Source organism: Mauremys reevesii, linkage group 3 (assembly GCF_016161935.1).
Source record: "Mauremys reevesii isolate NIE-2019 linkage group 3, ASM1616193v1, whole genome shotgun sequence".
Taxonomy (NCBI): domain Eukaryota; kingdom Metazoa; phylum Chordata; order Testudines; family Geoemydidae; genus Mauremys; species Mauremys reevesii.
The window spans coordinates 93,433,544-93,460,295 of record NC_052625.1 but is presented as its reverse complement, the minus strand read 5'-3'; the positions used below and the strand labels follow the sequence as shown (position 1 = coordinate 93,460,295).

The 26,752-nt window shown below is 41.6% G+C and overlaps 1 protein-coding gene and 1 long non-coding RNA gene across 2 annotated transcripts in view; one reads left to right on the top strand and one right to left on the bottom strand.

The window, feature by feature from the left end:
• Positions 1-26,069, bottom strand: part of TMEM242 (transmembrane protein 242) — a 36,187-nt gene extending 10,118 nt beyond the window's left edge. Inside the window, exons 1-3 of the mRNA XM_039529555.1 lie at positions 25,796-26,069; positions 23,478-23,578; positions 13,387-13,524 (exon numbers count right to left, since the gene is read on the bottom strand). Coding sequence (XP_039385489.1) covers positions 13,387-13,524; positions 23,478-23,578; positions 25,796-25,931 — 375 coding nt within the window. The 5' untranslated portion in view covers positions 25,932-26,069. The remainder of the gene's footprint in view (positions 1-13,386; positions 13,525-23,477; positions 23,579-25,795) is intronic.
• On the top strand, positions 1,261-9,748 carry LOC120400667. The gene is made up of 3 exons (XR_005595957.1): positions 1,261-1,329; positions 4,559-4,638; positions 9,524-9,748. It is a non-coding gene; the product is annotated as an uncharacterized LOC120400667 (long non-coding RNA).
• Positions 26,070-26,752: the final 683 nt, after the last annotated feature.

The following is a 26,752-nucleotide window of genomic DNA, read 5'->3' as shown; positions in this document are numbered from 1 at the left end:
AGATATAGTGTATCCTCCTGGTTGGCAAAAAGAAGTACCAAATTTAGTGTAAAGGTTATATTTAGTTGCAAATCAACATGTTTTAAGGTTACTGACCAACTGAAATTCAATCTTTCTTTAGGAAAATAACTAAAAAATATAAATGCAGAGCAAGCTTAAAATTGAGGATTTCCTGCTTGCTGATTTAAATGATTAAAAGCAGTGATTTAAATTTCTCTGATATAAAAAAAACCCACTCTGCTTTTTTCTCAAATTGTACTGGTGCACTGCAGAGAGCTGAGTGGTCAGATGATTCTAGGTCTCCTTCTTCTAGCTGGTGTATCACAATAACAGATACAAATACATAAAGACACTCTAATGTTACCTTTCCATGTAAACAATTGCGGTAGTTGCCACAGGATATTATGCAAATGAGAGAGAGTCCATGCAATTTTAAATGAGAGGGTAGATGACATATACCACAAAAAAATGTAGAAGCGTTGCTCTGTCTGGATGAATTTTTGTAGGTATATTATTTAACTTCTTGTAGTAGCATTGGTAGCTTTAGTCTGGATGTTTGTATTTATACATATAAAGTCATACTTCCTTATATTTATAGCAAAGGATGATTTTGGAGATTATTTTAAATCAGAAAAGAGATTAGAGATCTAACTCTGAGCAATGCTAAAAGAGAGCAATTTCTTTTTTTTTTCCTTTTTTTTTTCAAGTGTAGATGTATAAATTTTTTTTATAGAAATTGTTTATAAAATTATTCCTTTCTCATGTTCAGAGAAATCAAAGAAAATTGTATCTTAAAATCCTAGAAATGTCTATCTTGTTTTTTCTAAAACAAAAAGAGCGGAGACTTAAATCTGGAAGGTACATATTATTCCCTTGAAGCAAACAATACATGCAACTGCAAAATGTCAGTCTTTCTGCACCAATCTGACTTCCATTGAAGTCAATGGCAAAACTCCCATTGATTTCAATGGTGCTGAATCAGGAAGCAAAATGAATTTTACTCCAAAAGCTGCGAGGGTTACAGCTTAATATGGCATGAGGCTTACATGCCATGGCTGAGAAGTTGTGACATACTGTAGCGGGGTGCTTACCCCGCTCCTGCCCTGAAAGGCTTAAAACAGCCCAGGGTGAGGACTGTGGCAGGGAAAGCAGCTATTAGGCTGATTGGGGAAGCAGCCGCAGCTGGGCCACGCCCCAGTCAGGCCTCAGCTGGCCCTATATAAGAGGCTGGGAGCCAAGAGCTCAACAGTCTCACTCTGACTGATGAGAGAGATAGGCCTGACTGCTGGGGAACTCACCTGGAGATGACCAGCAGGGGGTGCTGCAGCGGTGAGTCCCGCATGCTTACACATACCTTTTACTTCACTGAGACATACTATATTTTGCTGTAGAACTTTTCTCCCTTTTCTATAAGTAATTTCCACTCTAGTGTGTTCTCTCACAAATGTAGTCTAATTTTCCATCATGGCTGTCTTAAAAGTACATCCAAATGCTAAATCAGGGGTTTTCAAACTTCATTGAACCATGACCCCCTTCTGACAACAAAAATCCCTACATGACACCAGGAGGGAGGACCAAAGCCTGAGCCCTACCGCCCTGTATGGAGGGGAGGGGGGGGGGAGTCAAAGCCCAAGGGCTTCAGCCCCATGCAGGGGGCCTGTAACCTGAGCTCTGCCATCCAGAGCTGAAGCCCTCAGCCTTCAGCTTTGCACCCAGGTGGTGGGGCTTGGGCTTGGGCTTTGGCCCCAGCCTCCAGCAAGTCTAGTATCAGCCCTGGCAACCCCATTAAAAGAGGTCATGACCCACAGTTTGAGAACCACTGTGCTAAATGACCAAATATGAAAATTGGCTCATGGTGTCAATATTAGTCATTGTTCCTGAATCACACTGGATTCCTTATGCTATTGATAATATTCTTAATTTCATAAACAAACAAAACAACTTAAATATAGAAGACATATAAAACATATTAGTTAATGGACCCAAAATCAGAGGATGAGTGTCATGCAATTGTAGTCCTTGAGTGCTGCAGTTTGGGTCTTTGACGTAAATGAAAAATCTGTAAAAATCACATGTAGCTAGACACCTCCCAAAAAGGCTCTGGTCACTGTTTTTTTTCTATTTATATACAATAATTTATACTTGAGTGTATAATCTACATGTATCATTCACTCCTGTTCACTAGGTCAGCAAAAGGCATCTGCACCACATAAATCCCACCTTCTCATTTCAATGGTGGATAAGCCCTGTGCTGACCCTCTACAGAAAGGTGAATTTCACCCAATAGGTCCAGGAAAATAAATATATATTCCTAAAAGTGCCCAGTCTTCACACATCTCTCATTCATATTATATATATATATATATATGAGATGTGTGAAGACTGGGCACTTTTAGTTAAACAACAGAGCATCTGGGGATTTTTGACCATAGAAGTAGAAGACAGGCATGCAGTTCCCATGTTCAATTATGATGACAATAAGATTCTATGGAGCTAAGCTTTAGCATTATGATATTTTTCATATTTCAGATACATCTTATTCAAATTTTTGGTAATACAAGTATGTATCTGAGGAGGCAGGATCAGACGTAAGGCCCATATCCTAAGCCATGCAACTGGCCCAAGTACCTGAATGTGGAGCTGCTACACAAACAGCTGATTGCTATTTTGTACTACCTCTTTTGTCTCCAGTCGTTGGTAACAAAGCTAGAAACCTCTTCTGAGGACATTAGAGTCATAAAATTCCTAAAGAGATTTAATTTCAATATGTGATCATATCACCACCCTCCTATATTCCTAACATACTTCTCTTTGCTACAGTTGCTTCTGCTGTCAATGAGACTAAAATCAATCAGAATAGGATTCAGACCTCATTCCTTCAGCAAATGTCCTGTTGTGCTTTATTATTTGGAAGATGTATGGGGGAAGTTTATGGGCCATTCTTTTACTTCTTCGGAGCAGTACTAGCAATACATATATGAAGACAAGGCCTCTCAACTAAATTCTAAACAGTCAGCTTAAGTACTGTAGCTAAATCCTGAGTGTAAAAAGAAAGATGAATTGCCAAACTATATCAATAAACCTAACTTATTTTTTAAAATTATATAAGGTAATACTATAAAGATAAACATTAATCAATTTGTTTTATGTTAAGAAAACTAGATCAGAGAAAAAGTGGGAAGATTCAAATTGTTATTTAATCATGAAATAGCACAAAATAAAAGTTAAAGAATAGTCATGTATGTTTTTGTATCCTTCATCTAGAAACATGATCAGAGAAAAGAAATGGTACCAATTTAACCTCAGTGAGGATTCAAACAAAACTAAAAACCGAGGAAATGGATTTAATGATTCTAAATAATTCACTGCTTTGATAACAGCAATTGTTCATTTGTCATCAAAATTCAGCCCTTATCGTAAAACATGCTTGTGCTTGGTTCAGATCTATAAATCTTAGTGAAATTCAGTCTACATCTACTTTCAGAGGGGTAGCCGTGTTAGTGTGGTTCTGTAAAAGCAGCAAAGAGTCCTGTGGCACCTTATAGACTAACAGAAGTTTTGGAGCATGAGCTTTCGTGGGTGAATACCCACTTCGTCGGATGCATGGGTATTCACCCACGAAAGCTCATGCTCCAATACGTCTGTTAGTCTATAAGGTGCCACAGGACTCTTTGCTGCTTTTACATCTACATTATGAGCTTGGGGTGTGATTCCCCAGCACGTGTATATATAATCATGCTAGCTCTCAGCGAACTAGCATGAGTATAAATAGCAGTGTGGCTGCCTCTGCTGCTGCTACCGATTCTGCCCTGGCTACACTGCTATTTATACTCCTAGTACCTCTCAGCAAGCTAGCGCAAGTATATGTACAGGCGAATCACACCCCTAGCTTGTAGTGTTGATGTAGCCTTATGAATGCCCAAGGGATGCTTTCTTTGAGATCCTGTCTTTGTATTTATTTCCTTTTGAAGTTTATCCATATTTAATGCTACTTTTACTTTGTATTTACATGTACTTTTCAATGAGTTCTTCTAGAATTAAACCAAACACCTAACCCCCTAAAGAAGAAAAATATTATTGCTGTTCTACAGATGGTTAAATGGCGATACAGAAGTTAAGTCACCTACCCAAGGCCACACAGCAAATCTGTGGAAGTGCCCTCACTAACAAATGATGGCATGCATGTCTTTTGTGTTTTAATTATTTTAGCTGTGCAGTGGTTTTGTACTGTTAACATTTTCTAAAGGTTAAGATAAATGAAAAACAGAATAGTATTAGGATGACACAAGGATGACAAACTCTAGTTAATAACTACATTAGTCACAAATTACCACGTGATTCTCACCAGAATTTTCCCTGCTTCCCATACAACAGATGTGTAAGCAACAAGAAAAAAGACACCACAAATATCCTTCATGAATCATCCTTGCCTTTTCCCTAGGAGAAAGAGAACATCTCTATTTCTGAGGTGATAAAAAACTGATGTATTGAAGGCAGCACAAGCAAAAGGACTTTTATGACTCAGTTTATCTTGACTGTTAATTGTTGTACATTTCAGCTCTACAAATGCTGGGGGCATTGTTCTGGCTTTAGAAGAAGAATCATAATCAGCTGGTGGTAGAAAATAAGCATTCAAAGGTATGTTTTGATAGTTGCCAAATGCTATAGCTGCATGTTTAATTAAAACAAAAATGTATTGCTTATTACCTCTAGTTTAAAATGTGACCACAACTCAACCATAACTGCTAGAAAACTGCTAAACTATTACACGTTTTTTAAGTGTTTTGTGCTGTTGACATATTGTAGCTATTATAATTGTAAGGGAACTAGAATTAAAGCTAATAGAAAAGTTGTCGTCATCACATATGTTCACTTAGAATAACTGATTCATGATGGTGCTTGGAATTGGCTTACAATTACATATAAAAAATGTTCTTTGCTCCATATGCTGACTCAAGACACAAGGACTCTTATGTGACAGAGCTCTCTTTTGATGTAGTAATCTCTGCTAGAACATAATGATTCTACTCAATTGTCACCATATGAATATTTCTAGTTAAGTATTTATGTTGAGTACAGTATAAGAGGAAGTTTAAATGGGGCAGCCTGGCAGTCTGCCACATGGGAGTCAGACTTTGTGAGTCAAGCAAGCTTTCCAGGGCAGCAGGAGCGAGGAGAATGGAGTAAGTAGCATGCTTGACTGGAAGGATGGGTCCTGGATGACCTCTTCAAAATGAGAAGAAATTATTTCCTCTTCAAAACAAGTCCCTGTCTATACCAGCCTTTAAAGAGAGCTAGGAGCTATGTGGTGTGCATGATGCTATCCAGTGGTTCTCAGCCCACGGCCCATGGGTGCTTGCAGCTCAATCAGCACACAGCTGCAGTCCATGTGACATCTGCAGGGCCATACAGGGAGTATTGGAAGTGGCCCACAATGGTAAATAGGTTGAGAACCACAGTGCTATACAGACATAAGAAAACAAATTGCTGCTTCCAAATGCTTATAATTTATACAGACAAAGGAGAGGAAAGCAAAAGGATTGGTCGGATATGTTTGGCAAGTCATGTTGGTTCTAACAAATCAGCTTAGGTTTTAAACTTTTTCCATTAGTATACTATAACTTAGTTTAATTGAAGGGTTATAATATGAGCTAATGCCAAAGAAATAAAACTGTAGAATTTGGCCACATTCTGTAAGGTACTAAGTTTCTGTTTCAAGTTTCCAAGTGTTTACTAAGAACAATAAGTCATCATAGTAATGATAAAGTATCCTGACAGTGGGCTAAATTTTACCCTCCATTACATGGACACAATTCCCATTGTCTTTAATGCATTTACTCCAATGCAGCCAAGAACAGAACTGAGCCCAGAATCCTTTTAAATTTTTTAGTCAGAAAACTAGTTTAAAGAAGAAAATCAGTTATATATTTTGTCAGCAACAGAGGGGTAGCCGTGTTAGTCTGGATCTGTAAAAGCAGCAAAGAATCCTGTGGCACCTTACAGACTAACAGACGTTTTGCAGCATGAGCTTTCATGGGTGAATACCCACTTCGTCGGATACAAGTCAGCAGTTATCCCCCACAAAGGATATCCAGGTTTATAGACATGGAAAGAAGTGGACTAAGGTCCCATGAGAGTTTAATGGAATTACTTGTGTGCTTAAAATTACGGACACTGCTTAAGAGCTTTGCTGGATCAGGACTAGTCTAAAGTCTTATTCTGACTTATTCCCCAAATGCCTTAGTTAGCTTGAACTGACAAAGAAGTATAATACATATTAGAGTTAATTTCAGATATAGATTTGGAAGATGGCTTAGGACCAATAAAAAGTGTGTGTGGTGGGTGAACTAGTTGCAGAATTGGAGAACACTGCCATTTAGAGAGCTGTGTGGGTTTTCCTGTCCTATGAAAATATTTGAGATTTCAAAAAAATTTCCCATCTTGAATCAGGCTGAAAAAAAATCTCAAACTTTTGCAAACTAAAAAAGAAATTCAGTTCAAGTCAATCAAAACTCTTCATCTCAATTTCAAAATGTTCAGCTTCAAATTTGACTTTTTTTACTATAAATAAGAGAGTCGTTTAGAACTGAAAAACTTAACTTTTTTAATTTGGAAAATGTCAAAATGTTGTGTTTTGACAACTTCATCCCCCCCTTAAACGCTGAAACAGGAAATTCATCTAAATTGACCCCTTCTCACAAAGTTTAAGTTTTGACAAACCAGCATTTTCTGATTGAAACAAACACTTCATCTAAAAATTCCTGATGAAATGTACAAGAATGCTGTGTTCTGACTGCTTTTTTTGAGCATGGAAGTAGGCAGAAATTAAATTGTTTTAAGGCAGAATAGTTTTTTCTCTGCATTATTCTGCAAAATATATATTTAACCTTGAGAAAGAAGATCTTCAGTTGCAATGCCTGATCCAAAGCCCGATCTGCCCCTTTAATAGCCCAGAGGCAGGGTTGGGGGACAGGGAGCAGCCAACCCTGCCCCGTAGAGAAGCTCAGCAAACAGGTGCTCTGAATCAGGTGATACAGCATCTCATGATGGCCCATACTCTCAACTGGACAATATAAAGGAGAACTCAGCTCCAAGAGGGGAACCAAGAGAGAGGCTACACTCTGGTAACCAGAGCAGGAGGCTGCAGTAGCTGTAGAGGCCCCTGGGGTTGGAAAGGGCCCTGCTGGTAGCTATTGGAGGCCAGATGACCCCCGTCTGAACCTCCTAACCAAGGTGTTGTGTTACTTTTTACACTCTTTGTGATGCCAACAAACAGAGCTCTGAAGAAAGTGACAGAAACCTAAGCTCCCTAAGCCAGTAGTAGAGGGGTACTGATGAAATTAAAGGGTGGGGGGGATGTCTTCTAACTAGCTTTACCTGGGATCAGGAAGGCCATGGGTATAAAGACAGTCCCTAGATGCAGTGTGACTAGAGCCATGCCTGTGCTTTAGAATTCCTGGAGGAACCCTTGGGCCCGAAAGGGTATGGTGTGCCAATCACAACAGAGAGAACCACCGTGCTGGGCCTACTGGATTCTGGCTTGGGACAGACATTTGTACAGGAGAAGTTTGTAGCTTCTGGGGCTCTATGGGGTGCAGAATGGGTGTATGTGGGCTGCATTCAGGGAGTGTCTTGCTTTACCCTCACAATCAGTGTTAAATTGACCAGGGGGGCCCAAGAAGCTGACTTGAGTATGGCTGCAGCTCAGCACCTGCCCTAGCCTACGGTGGTGTGAGGCTGAGTCTGGGGCCCTGTAGCCAGTATTTTAAGGGCAGTGATTAAAGCAGGATCAGAACCCACTCTTGGTGCCCAGTGGGACTACAGTCTAGAGGAAGTCCTCCCCTTTTCTGACCCTATGCTGTTTGAGCTAAGGCCCAAGTCACACTGGGAACAGCGTCAAGCCAGAAGGGAAGCCTCAGAGCCCAAGGGGAAGAGATTAGGGAAGGGCCCTGGAGTGCCCTGTAATTTGGGCTCCCCTGGGGTTCACCTACCAAAAAAGGCAGACCCAAATTGCAGGGGAAGACCTGCCAGGCTTGAACCAGGGAAAAAAGTTCATTCAGAGACAGAGGGAGAATACTGTGTTCAGACTGTTATATGGTGACCAACTAGGGCGAATGGGGTATTGGTTGGCCCTGTTCAGGACTCCCTTTTTGAACTAGAGCGGGATCGCCTGATAAAGGTGACCCAAGACAAACAGACTAGAGCCCGTAGAGCCTAGTTCCCAGGCCATACCAGAACCAGATATTAAAACTAGCTTATGATATACCTTGAGCCAGCCCCTTGGGAGGGTGGACAAAACCAGGGAAAGGATACTGGCCTGGTTCTTTTGATGGGGCATTTACCAAGATATCAAGGATTATTATGCATCCTGCCCAGAATTCCAATTAGTGGGCCACAGACTGGCTCATAGGGGGCCCCCCTATAGGCACCCCATTTGAGTGGGTTGGGATAGGCCTTGTAGGACTCCTAGAACCGAGTTCAAGTGAATGTTGACTTTATTTTAGTAATTGGAGAGTACACCACCCAGTACCTGGAGGCCGTGGCCTTGCGCTCTACAACCACACAGGCAACAGTTACTGAAAGTATTCTCCTGGGTAGGGAGCCTAAGAATCATCCTGACACATTGGGGCATGGCCTTCACATTATTGCTAATGCAGGAGGCCCATAGGTCCACTCAGTAAGAACCTCTTTCTACCCCCTGCAAACAGATGGATTGATAGAAAGGTTTAACTGCACATTAAAAAGAATGCTATGAAAATTTGTAATTGTGTCCCAGAACTTGGATAAGATGTTAACCTATCTGTGGTTTGCGATCAGAGAAGTCCCGCAGTCTTCTATGGGCTTCTCTTCTTTTGAATCACTATATGGAAGGCAGCCCAGGTCAGCACCTCGTGATTGGCCCACACTCTCAGCTAGATAATACAAAGGAGAGCTCCATGGAAGACTGGGGCAGGGAACCAGGAGAGAAGATACACTCTGGTAACCAGAGCAGAAGACTGCAGGCAGGCAAGCCCTGTGGAGGCTCCAAGGGTTGGGAAGGGTCCTAGCTGGTAACTACTGGAGGCCAGGGGATCCCAGTTTGAACTCCCAATCAGCCTGTTTGATACTTTGCACACACTTTTTCTTTCTTTGTGAAGACAATAAACATAGCCCTAAAGAAAGGGACAAAAACCTAAGATGGGCATGGCTGACTGTCTGTCCCCAGCTGGTGACTAGGGCACCAGCATACAGTTGCAATATTAGAAACAGACAATAACTATTCTATGGTTGCTCCTACAGCAGGCGCAAGTTGCGGTGGTATACAGTCTTGTTATTGTAGGCTTAAGGATATAACATCCAGAATAGTTGCTGGCTTTAATTGTTTTGAAGCCAGTGAATAAACATCACCACAAATGCTTTGCAGCTGCTTCTGAACCACATGAACACATTAATGAAAACAAATTATTGGAAAAGTTATAGTATAAAATACAGTAGAAGTAAATGTGCTAGATTTTTCATTAATTTAAATTCTGACTTTCTGTAGGTGATGCAATGCATTAAATTATCATAAACCTGACCATAACAGACACCTGTACCCATCACACAAATTCAATACATCTGGCAACATGTACAGAAGAAACAGTACTGAACTAGCAGAGATGCTGAAAGTGACGATCAAGTTTCTTTGGCAGTTATTCAAGGAATACAGACCACTTGTCAATACTAGTACTATCCTACCATTACTACAATACTTGATAAAATAAATCACTAAAACCCACAAATACTAAAGGTCAATCTGTGTGAAATGTAGGGTGACCAGATGTCCTGATTTTATAGGGACAGTCCTGCTATTCGGGGCTTTTTTTTATATAGGCTCCTATTACTCCCACCTCCCGTCCCGATTTTTCACACTTGCTGTCTGGTCACCCTAGTGAAATGTCTCTTTGTGTAAACATACAAAAAGAATCTCAGCAAGTAAAACTAAAATGTTTGTGAAATGTCATTTTAAGTGTGCTTGTTTTATCTCCTGCCACCAGATGTAGCTGTGGTGCAATACACAATGCAAATACATCAGCGATGCGCTCTCCAGTTCTGTGGTTAGATGGCATTATCCTTAGAAGTGTGCTTTTGCTCTTCTAAAGTCTCCTAGGGAAGATTTTGTTTTGCATGGAAGTAAGTGCAACCTGGATGTTTGACAATTAAATATAACAACCCAGTCTAATAAATGCCTCTGCCTTCATAGTTGTGCACTATAATAGATCACAATAACTGCTGGCATCATTTCTACCCTTAATTATACTAATTCTGTCAGGACAATTCAAGTTTCACTGCTCTTATAAAAGACTATCACTGAGTCTCCTTTCCTTCATCCACCTCTGTTAACCCTTAAATAGTTCTTAAATATTGTAACATCCTACATTGTTTTTAATTTTATACTTCCAGGTACAGCCCCACACAAGGTAGTTTTTTTTTAATGACACGCCCATCCTGCCATGCAATACCCACTCCCGCATTGTTTGTTGCATTTTTATACCGCTCCTGCTATTGTGGCAGCAGGTCCTGGGGGACCTGGGGGATCCCAGTCCTGCTGCAGCACTTTACTTCCAGGCATGTGGTAGACAAGTTGCATGAGATGCTCACCACTTCCCTCCACATATTTTTGCACTAAAGAATTAGAATAGTTTTATGGCAGGTACATTGCTATCAAGGCCAGATCAATGCAGTCCATAAGTCTTAACGTCTGAGTATCACAGTTACTACTGAAGCCAATGGGAGCTGAAGGTACATTTTTATTTAGGTGCCTAAGTATGCATGTAGGAATCTAACCTTAGGCACCCAGATTTGAAAATGTTGACCTCCGGGGTACAAACTATAATTGCGATTGTAGCTTTAATAGTTTTATGTGCAAAGGAACGTTAAGTTCACTCCTAAAAGTAACTGTTAGTAGACAGTATTTCTATTAAAGTTGATTTTTGCCTGGTACTTCATCATTCCACAATTATATGTTAAACAAGCTAACATATTTTTAACAGACAAGTTTGAAGGTCTGTATCTCTGATCACATGATAGCAATTGCTAACTTTCAAAAAAGCATGCACTTGGTTCCCTGGATACAGGGAAACAAAAATATATCAGCAACTCCTGGTCAAAATGATTATGTCTAACACATGCAAAACTAGAACTAAGAGAATGATAACAGTGTTACAATGTGAGTTTCTTGGAACACTTGGGAGCTATTTCTGGAAACTAATTTCTAAACTCTAGATGATGCTATTTTGATATTCAACCTTGCTTCTGTGTATTATGTTAAAGGGCTGGCCAAAAAACCACCAGCAACAATACAAATACTACTTGTATTCAGAGGAAATTCTTTGTTCAGTTAGAAAACTTTTCATTTACAGTATACTTTGGGTTTTGTACCTGTAGATACTTTAAACATTTACAGTTCAGTAGGTGCATGATAAGATCAGGAGAGGAGAAACAAATACATGACAGTGGCTAGTATAAAATAGCAATTTTGATTGTGCAAAAGACTCAGACTTTAACGCAGGAAGGCACAGCCATGATCATCTAGTCTGATCTCCTACATATTGCAGGTCACAGAACCTCACCCATCACTCCTCTTGTAGGCCCATAACCTCTGGCTGAGTTACTGAAGTCTTCAAATCTTGATTTAAAGACTTTATGTTACAGAGAATCAACCATTTGCTCTAGTTCAAACCAGCAAGTGACCCATGCCCCTTGCTGCAGAGGAAGGCAAAAAACCCCTAGGGTCTCTGCAAATCTGACCTGGGGGAAAATTCCTTCATGACCCCCTGATGATCAGTCAGACCCTGAGCATGTGGATGAGACCCACCCAATAATCTGTGCTAATTCACATTATCAGATATGGGTTATGCCAATTTCTCTAAGATCTGAAGAGTTAAAAAAACTAACAGAACAATATACATCAGTGGTGGGTAGGTTGGCTATTAGGCCAGTGTCAGCGTAGATCTGTACTTGTCAGGGAAATACAAACTCAGCTCAATAAAACAGAATTATCATAAATTACTGACTAGAGACAAAGCCCGCCATCCTTTGGCACTGCCAGAAGTGCTTTCACTGAATGGAAATAAGAATCAGCAATATACTGTGGAAAGCACCATTTTGGCTGCTGAGTGACGTGCTGGAGCTCAGCATGTAAAGGAGATAATTGGGTGTCCCTATCCTCTTTCCCCCAATGTACCCCACTGCAGCCTGATAAAGTGTTTGAGTTTAAAAAAAATTGCTTTGCATTTGTCTCATGTTCTAACTGAAGGCTCTGCCTCCCTTCACTTGTTCCTATTAAGAAGGGTGTGGGTGTGGGGAACACTATATGTTGCGGCCAAATGTTCTTCTAGGAAAAATGCCAGGGGAAGTAGGGCTATGACACACATGACTTACTAGTAGAAGGGTTATGAGGTAATTCACAGTGGGGCCAGAGGAAGGAGTGGAGATAGGGGTGTTGCTTAATAAGGAAAATGTCAGGCTGGAGTATGTTTTTGTTTTTTTCATTTTGGGAACTAAGAGGGAAGTTCTTGCAGGCTATGGAGATTTATTTAGTTTGTTAAAGAAGCCAAAAAATGATCTATTCATTAACATTTCAGCTTGGGAAGCAGACAGCTCCACCAAACCTGCAGTCACAGGGAGCCCTGATGGCATGTCCCACTACCAGGGACCAAATGAAATGCTTTTATGATCTTTACTGTTCATATTCAATACTATGTGGCACTGGAGCATAAACACCTCTGTGTTGAAGATAGCTTGAACTCCTTGTGGTATAAGGATGTTTCCCTAGCTCCTTGACCCTGACTGATGACATCACAAGATTCCCCCTCCTATTTCATATAAAACCATCATCCACTGTCCCCTTACTCTCTACAGAAACACACCAGTGAGGAAATTGAGATCTGAAAGAAAAACAGATGGCTCTTAAGTTGCTGAAGTACTAATGCAAAACTTGGACATCTCATGCCTGAAGGGTGCTGAAAATAAACAGATGGTGCTAAAGGCAAAACTCAGACTCTATGGAGAGCTAAGCAAGGGATAGTTTGGAATTCACACCCCCTAACACAGAGAAAAATTGTGGCTACTATTCTAGTCTTACTGGAATAGTGGCCCTATGTAAAAGCTCTGGAATACTGGTTCATATAAGTATGGTATAAATAGTTCCTCTCCCACGTCACCCACAACAGCCCCTTCCAAAACAGCCTATTTGTGGCTAATATGAAGCCCCCACTTTCTGGTGCACAGAGGCTGAGCAGCCATTCTCCCTTAGCATACACCCCTGCAGATGGCACTCCGTAGGGCTCAAGTGGTATGGCGGACCCACGAAAGACATTTCACACCTAGATCACAATTTGTGAGGAAATGATGTGTGGTACTCACACTGTGAACTCCCAAAGCCTTCCAGATGGCAAAACTGATCAGCCCAACTCCACACCAGGCATACAGCGAACCCCACCCCAAGGCTCGTAAGGCCAGCGATGAACCATTCTCTGGTAATGCAGCTGTGGCAGTAATACCCTAGAAACAAGATAACAAGGTCAAGATTCAGTAACACAAGGATTTTAAAATATCTAAGCTAAGAAAAAAATTAGCTCTAGGCATTTGTCTCTTTAGCAAACTCTACTATTGAACTAAAGACTCAACAGGATTTGACAGTATCACCAGAGGGTAGAGCAAGGGGGTTAGTTGAATCCCTTCCTGTCCCCCCAAATTCCCACAGAGTTGGGCTGAAACCCTCCACAAAATTCCTCAGGATGAGTTGCTCTTAATCCCCTAGGAAGGAGACTCAGCAGCAGTCCTAGCAGTTGTCAATAGCACATGTGGGTAGCACACTTGCTATCTCAAGAACCCTAATGTCAGCTGCCATGTGGGGATCAATGACTGACTGACTGACTGGTTGGGGGCAGAAGATGCAGTAACTGAGTAGGAACCAGGAAAAACAGAAGGGCCCAGAAACACCTTCACAGCCCCAGATCATTAGGAGTCAGTGTGTAATAATGCTCTAAAACTCATCTCTGGACTTGATACCCTCTTGCACAGGATACATCAGGGTTGACAAACCTAATAACACAGAAATCTTTCTTTGGAAAAATCATTTTATGCTGAGCCAAACAGGTTCCCAGTTGTGATTTGAGGCCTTTGGGTGCTGTCCTAATATTAATGTACTATTACTAATATAGAAGTACACAGTACGGTTTATACTTAACAGTCAACATTTACCTACAGTTATCACACTGTGATATTTGATTAAGTGTACTTAATTCCTGTAGAATACGTGTAACCTACAGAATGTAACTGCAGTAAACCAGATACCACTGCAATCTGGTAACCATAGGAACCAACTCCCTGGGTGCTATGGGGCTGGAGCACCCATGGAAAAAAATAGTGGGTGCTCAGCACCCACTAGCCACAGCTCTTTGGCGTCTCATGGAGGGACTTGGGGGAGGGTGTAGAGCAGCCAGCAGCGGGCAGGGGCTTTAGGGAGGGAGCAGAGCAGGGACGGGAAAAGGCAGAATGAGGGTGGGGCCTTGGAGGAGTCAGCGGAGTTGGGTGGGAAGAGATGGGGAGAGGGCGGGGCCTTGAGGGTAAGGTGGAGTGGGGGGACCTTGGTCGGATTGGGGGTGGAGCACCCCCGGGGAAAAGTAAAACTCGGACTGACTTCATTGGAAATACTCAGGTTCAGGTAAAGACTGCAGGCTTGGACCCTTAAAACTTTAGTATGCTAACTATAATATGAGGCAAAATTCTTGGTCAGACCACATAAAAAGGTCATGATAAACCTTGGTAAGTGCCAAAGTTTACTACCCTGAAAATGCTCCCATTCAGGCCCTGATTCTAGAAACACTTTTATGTGCTTAAATGTATATACATGAGTTTTTCCTCTGACTGTTAAGCACATACATAAGTGCTTGCAGGACAGAAGACAAAGAACATATTGCTGTATGTAAATTAGCCCTTAGGTTAAAGAAAACTATTCTAGAAATATTAAGATTCAAACCTGCACAATAAAGTAAACCAGTATCTACACACACTATTTAAAATTGTTTAACAGCAATTTTGTTTTGTACTCAGAATTCTGGAAGAACTGATTAAACACAGAAGAAATGAATTCTCAAGGTGAAGCCTTCTCCATGGAAACAGTATGTTGGTAGGTAAAATTCTGGGAGTATAACAAAAATTGCCGTTTTATTTTTAAAGAGCATGAAACTTCTGTATGAAGGTAACAAATAGTCATTAGAAGTGTAAACATGCAAAAAAATAGGTTCATTTGCAAAATTATTTAAATCCTGACAGAGAAAATTCATTTGCAAGAGAATTTAAAGAACCGTTTTTTCAGATATTCTAAAGAATAGCAAAGAGAAATATGTAGTTAAAACTAAGTATCAGGATTAGCTTGATTTCCAAACTTGTTTAAAGCATTTATAGCTCTTGGATTTTTGCTTTTAAAAGGTGACCTGTCATGGAAAAAGATTAGGTTTATGATATTGTATGATATATACAGAAGACCTGAAAGTATGTGGTGGTTTTATTTTTTTCCCTAAAACAGTTTGTTACAAATTCCTGTCTTGTCTATCCTGTTTTTCCTGGAATGCTTTATAAATCCCTTCATGGTGATGGATGATATGATAAACTAAGATGATGTCTTCATAATTACCAATTAAAATAAACCCTGAGCAGTTGAGAGAGGGAGTTTTAGTCACAAACTTTAAAAATTCTAGGTTTTGGTTTGTTTTCATTAATACCTGTTTAACTCAAACATGTGCCAAACAGCTGTGAGAAAAGAGCTCATTGTTAAAAGATCAACATCCCTACCCTTACCCTAACATTAAGAAAACTCCCACACCAGTTCTTTAGCTCTCCAATGTCACCTCCAGCAAAATCAGAGAAGACAAGATTTTACACTACTGATATTTCAGCAGAATGTAAATCAGCAGAAAAAATATCTAAATTGACCCCACCCCACCCACTGATTTTCCTTTTGCAGGTCATCTTTAAATAATCTTCCTGAAAATTTTAATATAGATCCTGCTATTTGCCCTCCTACATTGCATTTCTATCTATTTTAGCATATGTAGGGTGCCCACCACTTCCAATATCTACTGGACATTGGAATAGGATCAAAAACGTTTCATTCAACTTTGAATCATCAAACAACTATATAATTAAATAATCCCAGAGACAATCATAAACATTAACCATTTTCATTCACTTTTTAAATTTCTAAGATTTAGTTCTGAGCGTGGTTATCCAGCTGAAGTATATGTTCACAAAGGATATATTCAATAGCAATCTGGCTCTTTACATAGCCTAATCTAATTCAAGAGTAGAAGCCATTAACAAAAGGCTATTGAACTAGCGGCAACTCAAACACTGTTGGCTCAGTTCTCACCTTAGAATTACGGGCGCACATCATTTAAAATCTGAGTGGCATGCAAGTATATATGCATTGTGTATATGCATATATATGTGCACAAAGACACAAACTACAGTGATCATTATTCAGACTAAGTCCTTTATATAAAAATCCTATGATCTTTGTACAGTAACTAATGAATGCTCATAACAATGATTCTGTTGCTTTTAGAAATTCTATAACATTTTTGTCTGACATTTTTCCTATCTAAACATTTCAAATATAATATAAAATCTGAGAATTTCCCTACTTTTGAACATGAAAAACCGTGCACAAAAAATGTCCACTTCACCGAATCTTTAAGTGGGAGACACGAGCGTTATCTGTGATAACGGCTGGCAAAAATGAATTCTATTTAAATGCTTCATTGCACCAGAAAAAGTGATAATGGAAGAAACTGATCTGGCTTTATTGGCAGTCGTTCGAGAGAGTTCAGTCACATGCTGACTCCTCTGGGGTCGTAAGTATCCAAATAAATTGTGTTTACAGAAATCTTTGTCATAGGATGTTCAGGCAAGCTATTTAAATCCTCAAGAGAAGTGATGAATGAATTGCTAGGAGAAACGCTTCTGAGACCACAATGCAATGGCATAGAAAAAATGTTTAATTAATTAAAACATAGAAATAGCTATGTGTTGTTCTTTTAAGTAAATGGGGTTTTACTCACACATTTGTTACTTACTGTCAGTACACATTAGTTTCTCTTCATCACAGCTCCAAGGTTTGAAAATACCTCTCTGAATACAAAAATAAACTGCTAAAACACTTTTTAAAAACAGGCCAGGAAAATATGGAACAGAATTAGCTGACTTGATTCCCAAAATATATGTTCCAAATTTCTACTTTTTGGGGGTGGGATTGAGGGAGAGCGAAGTAGACTGGAGTGAGCGGGCCACACACACTAGAGTTGAAGGTACCTTTTCCAAATGTATTAGGGACAAATAGGGCCGCCCTAACTTTTTTGCCGCCCCAAGCAAAAAAAAAAAGAGCGCTGCCCTGCTGTAACACCCCTGCTCCTCCCAAGTGCCATGCCGCCCAAGCCCCTGCCCCTGCCCCCCCCGAGCACCACGCCGCCCAAGCCCCCGCCTCCCCCGAGTGCCGTGCCGCCGAAACACACACCCCCTCCGAGCACCACCCGGCCGAAACAAAAACAAACAAACAAAAAAAACCTCTCCAGTGCCGCCCTGCCAAAGCAAAAAAACAACAACAACAACAAAAAACCCGAGCGCCGCGCCGCCCCGCCCCAAGCATGTGCTTAGTCGGCTGCTGCCTGGAACCAGCCCTGGGGACAAAGGCCCCAAACTTGCAATTGTCTCCATGTGAACAGCTTTCTATGTCTGCAAAGAAGCCCCACTGCCTTCAAGGTGCTTAAATTTAAGCACATGCTCACTTCTTTGCTGGATTGGGGCCAGAGTTCTCAGCACCTGGCATGATTGCCCCCACTGTGAGTAAAGTTAAGCGCATGCACAAATCTCTGTAGGATTGGAGCCTAAATCACAAGAAAAAGAAATCACGAGTTTGTCATTTAATGGCATTGGATTTTATTTTTAAAAAATCTCTTAATTGGCAGTTTCTGCCTTTGGGTGTTGCAAGTCAGAATTAAGGTACATTATCAGAGCTTGTCCTGCAGATACTCCATACATGCTTAACTTTACTCTCATGAGTAGTTACACTGATTCCTATTTCAATTCATGGGAGTGAAGCGAAGCATTTACATAAGTATCTTCAGGATTGGGGCCTTGCCTTGTACTTTCCTAATCGAAAGGTGCAAACTTGTGTACTGTGGTCATGTCATGCATAGAGATGGAAATAACCTTGAGAAAGTCATCATTAGGGTCCTACAAATTCACAGTCCATTTTGGTCAATTTCACAGTCATAGAATTTTAAAAGTCATACATTTCATGATTTCAGCTATTTAAATCTGAAATTTCAGTGTTGTAACTGTAGGGGTCCTGCCCCAAAAAGGAACTGGGGGAAGGGGTTGCAAAGTTATTGTAGGGGAGGTTTCAGTGCTACTATTCTTACTTCTGCACTGCTGCTGGTGGCAGTGCTGCCTTCATAGCTGAACAGCTGGAGAGTGGTGGCTGCTGGCCAGGACCCCATCTCTGAAGGCAGAGCCGCTGCCAGCAGCAACGCAGAGGTAAGGATGGCAAGGTACAGTGTTGCCATCCTTACTTCTGCGCTGCTGCTGGCGGGGCGCTGCCTTCAGAGCTGGGCCCCAGGCCACTACCCACCACTCTCCAGCCACCAACTGCCGCTTTCTGGCCACCCAGCTCTGAAGTCAGCACAGAACTAAGCTGGTATTACTGTGACCCCCCTAAAATAATCTTGTGACGCCCCCTGCAACTCCTCTTGGGTCAGAACCCCCAATTTGAGAAACGCTGGTCTCCCCCGTGAAATCTGTATAGTATAGGGTAAAAGCACACAAAAGACCTGATTTCATGGTTTGTGACATGTTTTTCATGGCCATGAATTTGGTAGGGCCCTAGTCATCATGTAAGGATGGCGGCAGGTCATTGTAGTAGGGCATGACCAGCAAGGAGATGGATAGATGGTATCCAGCAGATCACTGGGAGGTCAGCTGCTGAGTGCTCAAAGCTAGTGATGGATTGAGAAGACTTCTGAAAATTCTGCTATGGTTTCACCAATAGTCAGACATGAATAAACGGATTTTACTTACTTACTTATTTACAGCAGTCCTTTCCTGCATCATGCCTGGCTCTTACCGCTGCTGTTAGTCTCTCACTTTTGTAGGCATAAAAATATTATTCATTTTAACTATGCATTTTACATCTATGACGATTGCATTTAACTTTAAAGCTAGTTATTCATGGTTATGCTTTTATTTTTGTACAAAATCATTTAAAAGTTGTATTATTACAAATGATAATGTTCAGTGCTCTAAATATACAATTCTAAATGAAATTAATAATGCTACTACAGAGCTACTTTTCTGTTTTGGTGACTAGTCCTCAGCCATTCTTTTGTTGACAGTTATACCATTTTCAAAGTCTAGCCTCAGTCTTGTGAAACTGTTCACTGGCTATCCTCACAGTCAGCATGACAAAAAGCAGCACTTCCTTTTTATGCTCTCTGAAGTTCTAGTTCTTGGTAGACTGATGTTTGCTGATAAACTGTTTTAATTCAGTTGCAGGGCTAACAGCAAATATAGGTTTCAACCGAAAAGGAAAATCCTTCACTTCATTTGGTGCCATGTCCAATCTACCTACTATTCTTCAGTGTCATCTCAATGTCCTCTAGATTAATTTCATATTGAGTAGTAGGGCAGGTGAGCCAGTGAAGAGCATACAGATCTGATATGGTGTTAATGTAATGTCCAGGAAACAGTTGTTTTAAAACATCATTGCAAGATGGTAAAAAATAATAGCCAGTCAGAATGAAACCAACTGTGCTATTTGTAACAGGATTTATATAATTTGTGGAATTATATTATTATACAGTGTGCTTACTTCTTAATATATTTAAAATGAGACAACTGTCTTAGTTTCTACATATCTTGCAAAACTTGAATGTCACAACATTAATTACAAATAATTACACATAAAAAAGCCAATGACACTATACTCACACACTCTAAGTAGACCAAACAAAACGTAATAACTGATACTATAACTTTATATCCCTCAAACCCTCCTCTCCTCAGAAGCTGAGAGAGAAAGATGAGTTTTGCAGACAGCTTTGAAGGTTAAAAAATCTGGGCATTGTTAGACTAAGTAATTCTTTGTATATTTTCAAATCTAAATAGGCCATACAAAACACAATATTGCCACAAAATAATGTATAAATACATTCTACAACTAGCCTGGATTGTTTATTTTTAAATCCAGTGAAATTTAATATTCATCAAAATCTTTTAGCACTTGCTAAAGCCAGGTATAAGGCAGGAAGGCACTCTGCAAGCTTTTCCAAAAAATCTCACCCAGTGTACCTTAATTCTCACCTACATCACACCTTTTCCAGTATTCTAGTAACACAAGGCTCTTCTGAACAGAATAATAATAGTGCTAAACCAGTGGTGGACAACCTGTGACCCGTGGGCCACATGCAGCCCCCGTCAGGGTAATATGTTGGCAGGCTGCGAGACATTTCGCTGATGTTGACCGCCCGCAGGCACAGCTGCCCGCACCTCCCAGTGGCTGCGGTTCGCCATTACTGGCCAATGGGAGCGGCGGGAAGCGGCGCAGGCCACAGGGAAGTGCTGGCCGCCACTTCTCGCTGCTCCTATTGGCCAGGAACAGCAAACCATGGCCACTGGGAGCTGCGGGCAGCCATGCCTGAGGATGGTCAATGTAAACAACAGTTTTGCAGCCCACCAGTGGATTACCCTGACGAACCACGTGCAGCCCATGGGCCGCAGGTTGCCCACCACTGTGCTAAACTGTATAAATGTTTTTCACTGTTGGAGAGGATGGGATGTTAAAAAACTGATCCCTGTTGGTTTTCTGCTACTAAAAGTACCCTGCTGTTTATTTTCTTATTTAAAATTATCTAGATTTTGATAATTTATTTTCTATTAGTTTCTCTTTAGAAGAATTATTACATTACTCACAGAAAAAAATGTGTACGCTGCATCTTACTGTTCACCTACCTGAAATTAGAGGGCGTTTGCATTTTTTGCTAGATATTCTAGTATTAGAGGTGACATGGGATCAGTATGGAACAGCCACAGAGTGATATGTCTCAGCCTAAAGTAGGGTTTTTACAAGATGGATGGATCTCAGATATTCCCTCCTCCAAAAGAAGAGATTTTGAGGGTTCAGAATAAATGCTGTTATAAACTTAATGGAAAGTACAATGAATAAAATGATATGATTTTGTATGTCAGATCAAAAGGATTTAGAGGATGAGGTATCTCTTAGGTGCAATAGATATTACAGAGTTTTAGTGTTTGATCAATTTTAAGTGTTTATTTTACAAATGCTCATTCAATGAAAAACTGATTAAGGAAAAACTCCTCTTGAATAGTTGTGTTCTATTCCAAGATTAGATATATTTGCACATACAGTCCCATCATAGGTTTGTCCTTGCAGTTAAAAATGCAAAATATTTATAGGTTTCTAGGTCTAAATGTTTATGGCACAGATGTTCTACTAGGTCAGGGGTCGGCAACCTTTTGGAAGTGGTGTGCCGAGTCTTCATTTATTCACTCTAATTTAAGGTTTCGCATGCCAGTCATACATTTTAACGTTTTTAGAAGGTCTCTTTTCATAAGTCTAAAATATATAACTAAACTATTGTTGCATGTAAAGTAAATAAGGTTTTAAAAATGTTTAAGAAGCTTCATTTAAAATTAAATTAAAATGCAGAGTCCCCCCGGACGGGTGGCCAGGACCTGGGCAGTGTGAGTGCCACTGAAAATCAGCTCGCGTGCTGCCTTCGGCACACGTGCCATAGGTTGCCTACCCCTGTACTAGGTCAATATTATGTATTTAAAATAATCTTTATTTTAAAATTCCCTACTTACATTAATTATACATACTAAATGTCCTTAACTTGAATACCTTTTAGAAACTTATTGAATGATCTAACACTATATTTTTTATTTATCTTATTGCAAGTGTTACATACATGTGAGTCACAGACCAGTACATTTACCATGTGTTGTAATACCTAGGTGGCATGGGACAAGTTAAAAATGGAGTAAACACTTTAAGTTTGAATATCCATGTTTTTCTCTGTATAATCTTACTAAAAGAGGTTTCTGCATATTTATTTAGAACAGTGATCATTCACACACTAGGTTTATCTGTGACAGTGTATTTATCTACATGATATTCATTTAATCATATAGGTTGTAATCTTGCAAATGTGTGTGCTTAACTTTAAACTTGTCAATGGGACCACTCACATGAGTAAAGTATACATATGTTTGCAGAATCAGGGCTTTAAATGGCAAATTTACTGTTTAACAGCTTTGTGTTTCAATCATTTTGTGATAGAGGGCAATTTCCTGCAACCAGATAAACCGTACTGAGTTAAGTTAAATCTTGTTAAGTTTAAGGATCCATTGTATTAAAAATAGAATTGTCTGTGTAGTTGTAGGACTGTATGCAACTTTTCTAGGATACTAATGTATACCTTGGGGAAATGTTAGGAACTTCAAATAACTGTTTAGGACAGTATGTGTGAAGTGGGCTTCCTAGGAGGTACTTGGAAGGGCATTTGAAGCTATGCCCTGGGGAGGAAAACCCATTGTCTACTGATTGATCTGGAGTTTCCAGAAGCAGGTAAAGAGCCCTGAACTATGAGAATGGACTAAGCTTTTCATGAGTGTGCTAGTTCTGTGCTGAGGCTGTTATAAACTTGTGACCATAGGCAAGAATCCTTTGTGGTGTCTGAAGGACTAATCACCTGTCAGAACCCATGTTGGAGTTGGGATGATCTCTTGTGCATGTAGGTTCTTTTATTGTTTTTAATATGTTTTCTCTGTAATGCTTTTACCCTAAGAATAAATAAGTTTGCACAGAAAGTGCTGTGAGGTAGCTCAACTGTGGGCAGTAACATTATTATTAGTCTCTGAAGAAAAAGCAAACAGGTCTGCTTAGGCGGTCTGACTTTGCTGGTGAATTTATAGTATAATTAGGTAGCTGTGTAGCCTGGAAATATCCTGGTCAGAAAAATGAGAGATGCATGTCTCCACCCAAGAGAGACAATGGCTGGAGAGCCAGAAGCCTAGCGTATGTGCCCTTGATGGACTATAGAGGGGGAATACAGATGTAGTCGCTCTGAACTGTGACACATTTATTTAATATTTTTCATTGGATTATAATAATATGATCACAGCAGACTGAATAAACTTTTTATGGGTTTTATTATAACCAGCCCAGATCTGCCACTAGAGCAGTAAGGAACACTAACACGTAACTTAGAATTAACTCCTGCTCTCATTGACTTGCAAAATCAGGCCTCCTGGTTATAAAACTACTATACCCTTAATAATTAGTATAGCCAAAATGAGCATGCAATAATATACTATGAAGCAAAGATTTTACTTTTACTTTTGCCTGGTTGTATAGTACTTTAAAAGAGACAAACCTTATTGAACCAGTTGGGGTTTTTCTTTTTAGCCATAGCAAGTGTTGTACCAAAACCAGCAATCATTCCTGCAGTAGCAACAGTACCTAGAAAAATCCCACCTGTCAACAAAATTTAAGAAATTAAAATAATGAATTTCTTTCATAGAAAAAAATAATGTTCAAGCATTTTTAAAAAATCAGAAGTGCAAATCTATCAGCAGCTGCCTAAGGGAAAGGAATAGCTGTCAAACTGCTCATTTTCTCAATCTAGTGAATGACGAGGAATGTTTTGTAATATAGTACTTTAAAAATCAATTATTAGTTTATATCAACAAATTAAAACTGATTTGCTACTTCACACTCCTGGCGAAGAGAAAGGGCACGCTGCCCGTAAATCCATGTAGAGACTGATCATCTGTAGCAGTGGTTCTCAAACTAGGGCCACCACTTGTTCAGGGAAAGCCCCTGGCAGGCTGGGCCAGTTTGTTTACCTGCCGCATCTGCAGGTTCAGCCAATTGCGGCTCCCACTGGCTGCGGTTCGCCGCTCCAGGCCAATGGGGGCTGCAGGAAGCGGTGCGGGCCGAGGGACGTGCTGGCCGCCCTTCCTGCAGCCCCCATTGGCCTGGAGCAGCAAACTGCAGTCAGTGGGTAAACAAACCGGCCCGGCCCACTAGGGGCTTTCCCTGAACAAGCGGCGGCCCTAGTTTGAAAACCACTGATCTATAGGAAAGGTGGGTGAGGCAACTTCTGTTGTTGAGAGAGAGAAACTTTCAAGCCACTCAGAACTCTTCTTCTGGTCAGGTCTGTGTGGTTCAAAAGCTTGTGTCTCTCACCAACAGAAGTTGGTCCAATAAAAGACATTACCTCACCTACCTTGTCTCTCTAATATTCTGGGAATGACAGAACTACAACTAAAAAGAACAGGAGTACTTGTGGCACCTTAAAGACTAACAAATTTATTTTAGCATGAGCTTTCGTGCTATAGAACTACAACTATACTGCATTCATCTATTGGAAAGTCAGATAAAACCAAGCAGACTGCAGGCTTTCCCAGGTAAGGTCCTTCTCCTTTACAGTTCTCTCTGAACAATATCTCCCCACAGCAGCCTGGGTCTCTCAAGAGCTATGTATCCCATGGCTGTACACTTCAGCACCATTTCTTCAAGGGGGAGACTTAACTCTGCTTCTTGCAGCACTCATCAGTTCAAATTGCCAATTGGAAATCTGCCCATATTTGAAGACATGTTCAGCAGCTGTTCTCCAGCTTTGTCTCTGTTGTTGCCTGGAGTACCATTTCCATATGCATGGTGCTAGTTGAGGGGCTTCAGTGGGTCTTTGGGAGAAGGGGAAGTGCAACTTTCAGTTGCTGCACAGAGACAAGGTGGGTGAGGTAATATATTTTATTGGACCAATTGTGTTGGTGAGAGAGACAAGCTTTTGAGCTACACAGAGTTCTTCTTCAGGTCTGGGAAATGTACTCAAATTTCATTGATAAACATAAGCTGGAACAGATTATTTAGCATAAATAGTTAACACATATTTCAAAGGACCATTCAAGGTACAGTGGTCCATTAATAACTTTCCAGTCATAGGCTGGTTATGAGGGTAACAGATTGTTGTTATAATGAGCCATAAATCCAGTGTGTCTGTTCAGTCTATATTTTGCAGTGTCTAGTAAAGGTGTGAATTTTAGCTCCCAGGCTCATCTTTTGAAGCTGTTGTGCAGGTTTCCTCTGCGAAGGCCAGATACAGAGTGGTAGCTTTGTGACAAGTGCAGTAATTTCAGAAGCATTTCCAAACCTGCTTGCACTCTCTTGCTGCCCTCTGAGCAAGCTGCAGGAGAAGCAGGTTCCACCCAAAGGGATGGTCCCCTTGCTCCCTTTGGGGCTTAAATGAGGGGCTGGGGCTGAGGCAGCAGCAGTGCAGGGGGAACCACCCTTCAGAGATGGGGGTGGGTGGACAGAGGCTGTCAGTACCAAGGTGTGGATGAAGCCACAGCACCTGCTAGAGCAGCAATGACCTCTCCTGCAACCCATAAATCCTCCAAGGAGGCAAAGGGCAAAGAGTGGGGAATTCAGCTCAGCTGGGGAGGGGAGAAGCAGCAGCATCCTTGTGACCTTCCTGTTACAGCCAAGGCTGGGGCCAGTGGCACCCCAGCCAGCCCCACTGCCCATCCTGGGACACAGCCTGTCTGCCCTGGAGACAAGGGGCTTTCTCACGCTATTGCTGTGATTAGGAGAAGGGGGAATCTTCCTGCCTTGTGGAGACTGGGCAGAGCGGCAACAGCAGCGCCCTCCCCCCGGCTATGGGGCCTTTACCCCCCAGGCTCTCTGCACCTTTGATGAAGAAGAACTTGTCCTGGGCTGCTGCAGGGTGACGGCCCGGCCGTGCCACGGGCGCTCCCAGCCCGGGGTTCCCCTCAGCGGGAGCAGCGGTGCCCACAGGGTCCCCCGCGCCAGCAGCCGGCACCATGCTCGGGTTTGTGAGCCAGGCTCCTCCCTGCAACCCGGATGGAAACCGAGCTGGGCAGGGACGCGCTAGCCCAGCCCCCGCCTGTGCACCCGGCAGCGCTCGGCTCAGAGTCCCTCGTACTCCGCACGCCGCCGCGGCACGGCTTCCCCAAGCCGCCCAGACCCGTCTGCGGGGCGGGGGGGGAGGCGCAGCGCCAGTCCCTTCTAGCGTCAGCTAAGGGGGTGCCCTGCCTCCCCCTTGATACGCCTCCCCCCCAAGGCGTCAAAACTGCCTTAAATTATGCCCCCCCCCAGCTGCGAGGGAGCTGGGCTCGGCGGGGCAGTTTATGGGGCTGGTGTGTGACAAAGTATTGAGACAATGAGCCTGAAGGGGCGACTTAAAACCAGCAGCTGAGGAGGCCTCTAAATGTCTTGCTGACATAGGCAGGCTAATTTGCCGTGTGCATAGAGTGAAAGCTGTTTAAAATCCCCCCCCCCCCCCCAGTAATGTTGAGGGAGTGCTCCCACTAGGGTGACCAGATGTCCCAATTTTATAGGGACAGTCCCGGTTTGGGGGGCTTTTTCTTATATAGGCTCCTATTACCCCCTACCCCTGTCCCGATTTTTTAGACTTGCTATCTGCTAGCTCCCACCCACTGAGAGGAGAGATGTGGCTGCAGATCGGCACCTTCCAGAGAGAGACCCCAGACTTGGCATTAACTTAGGGTTCAGAGGGCCTCCCACTTTTGATGTGTGCAGAGTTGGTCCTAGGGACATATAGACCCACAGGTCACACCTGGTGGCCCCTTAACCATGAGGTCCTTATAGGGGGCAAGCTGTTTG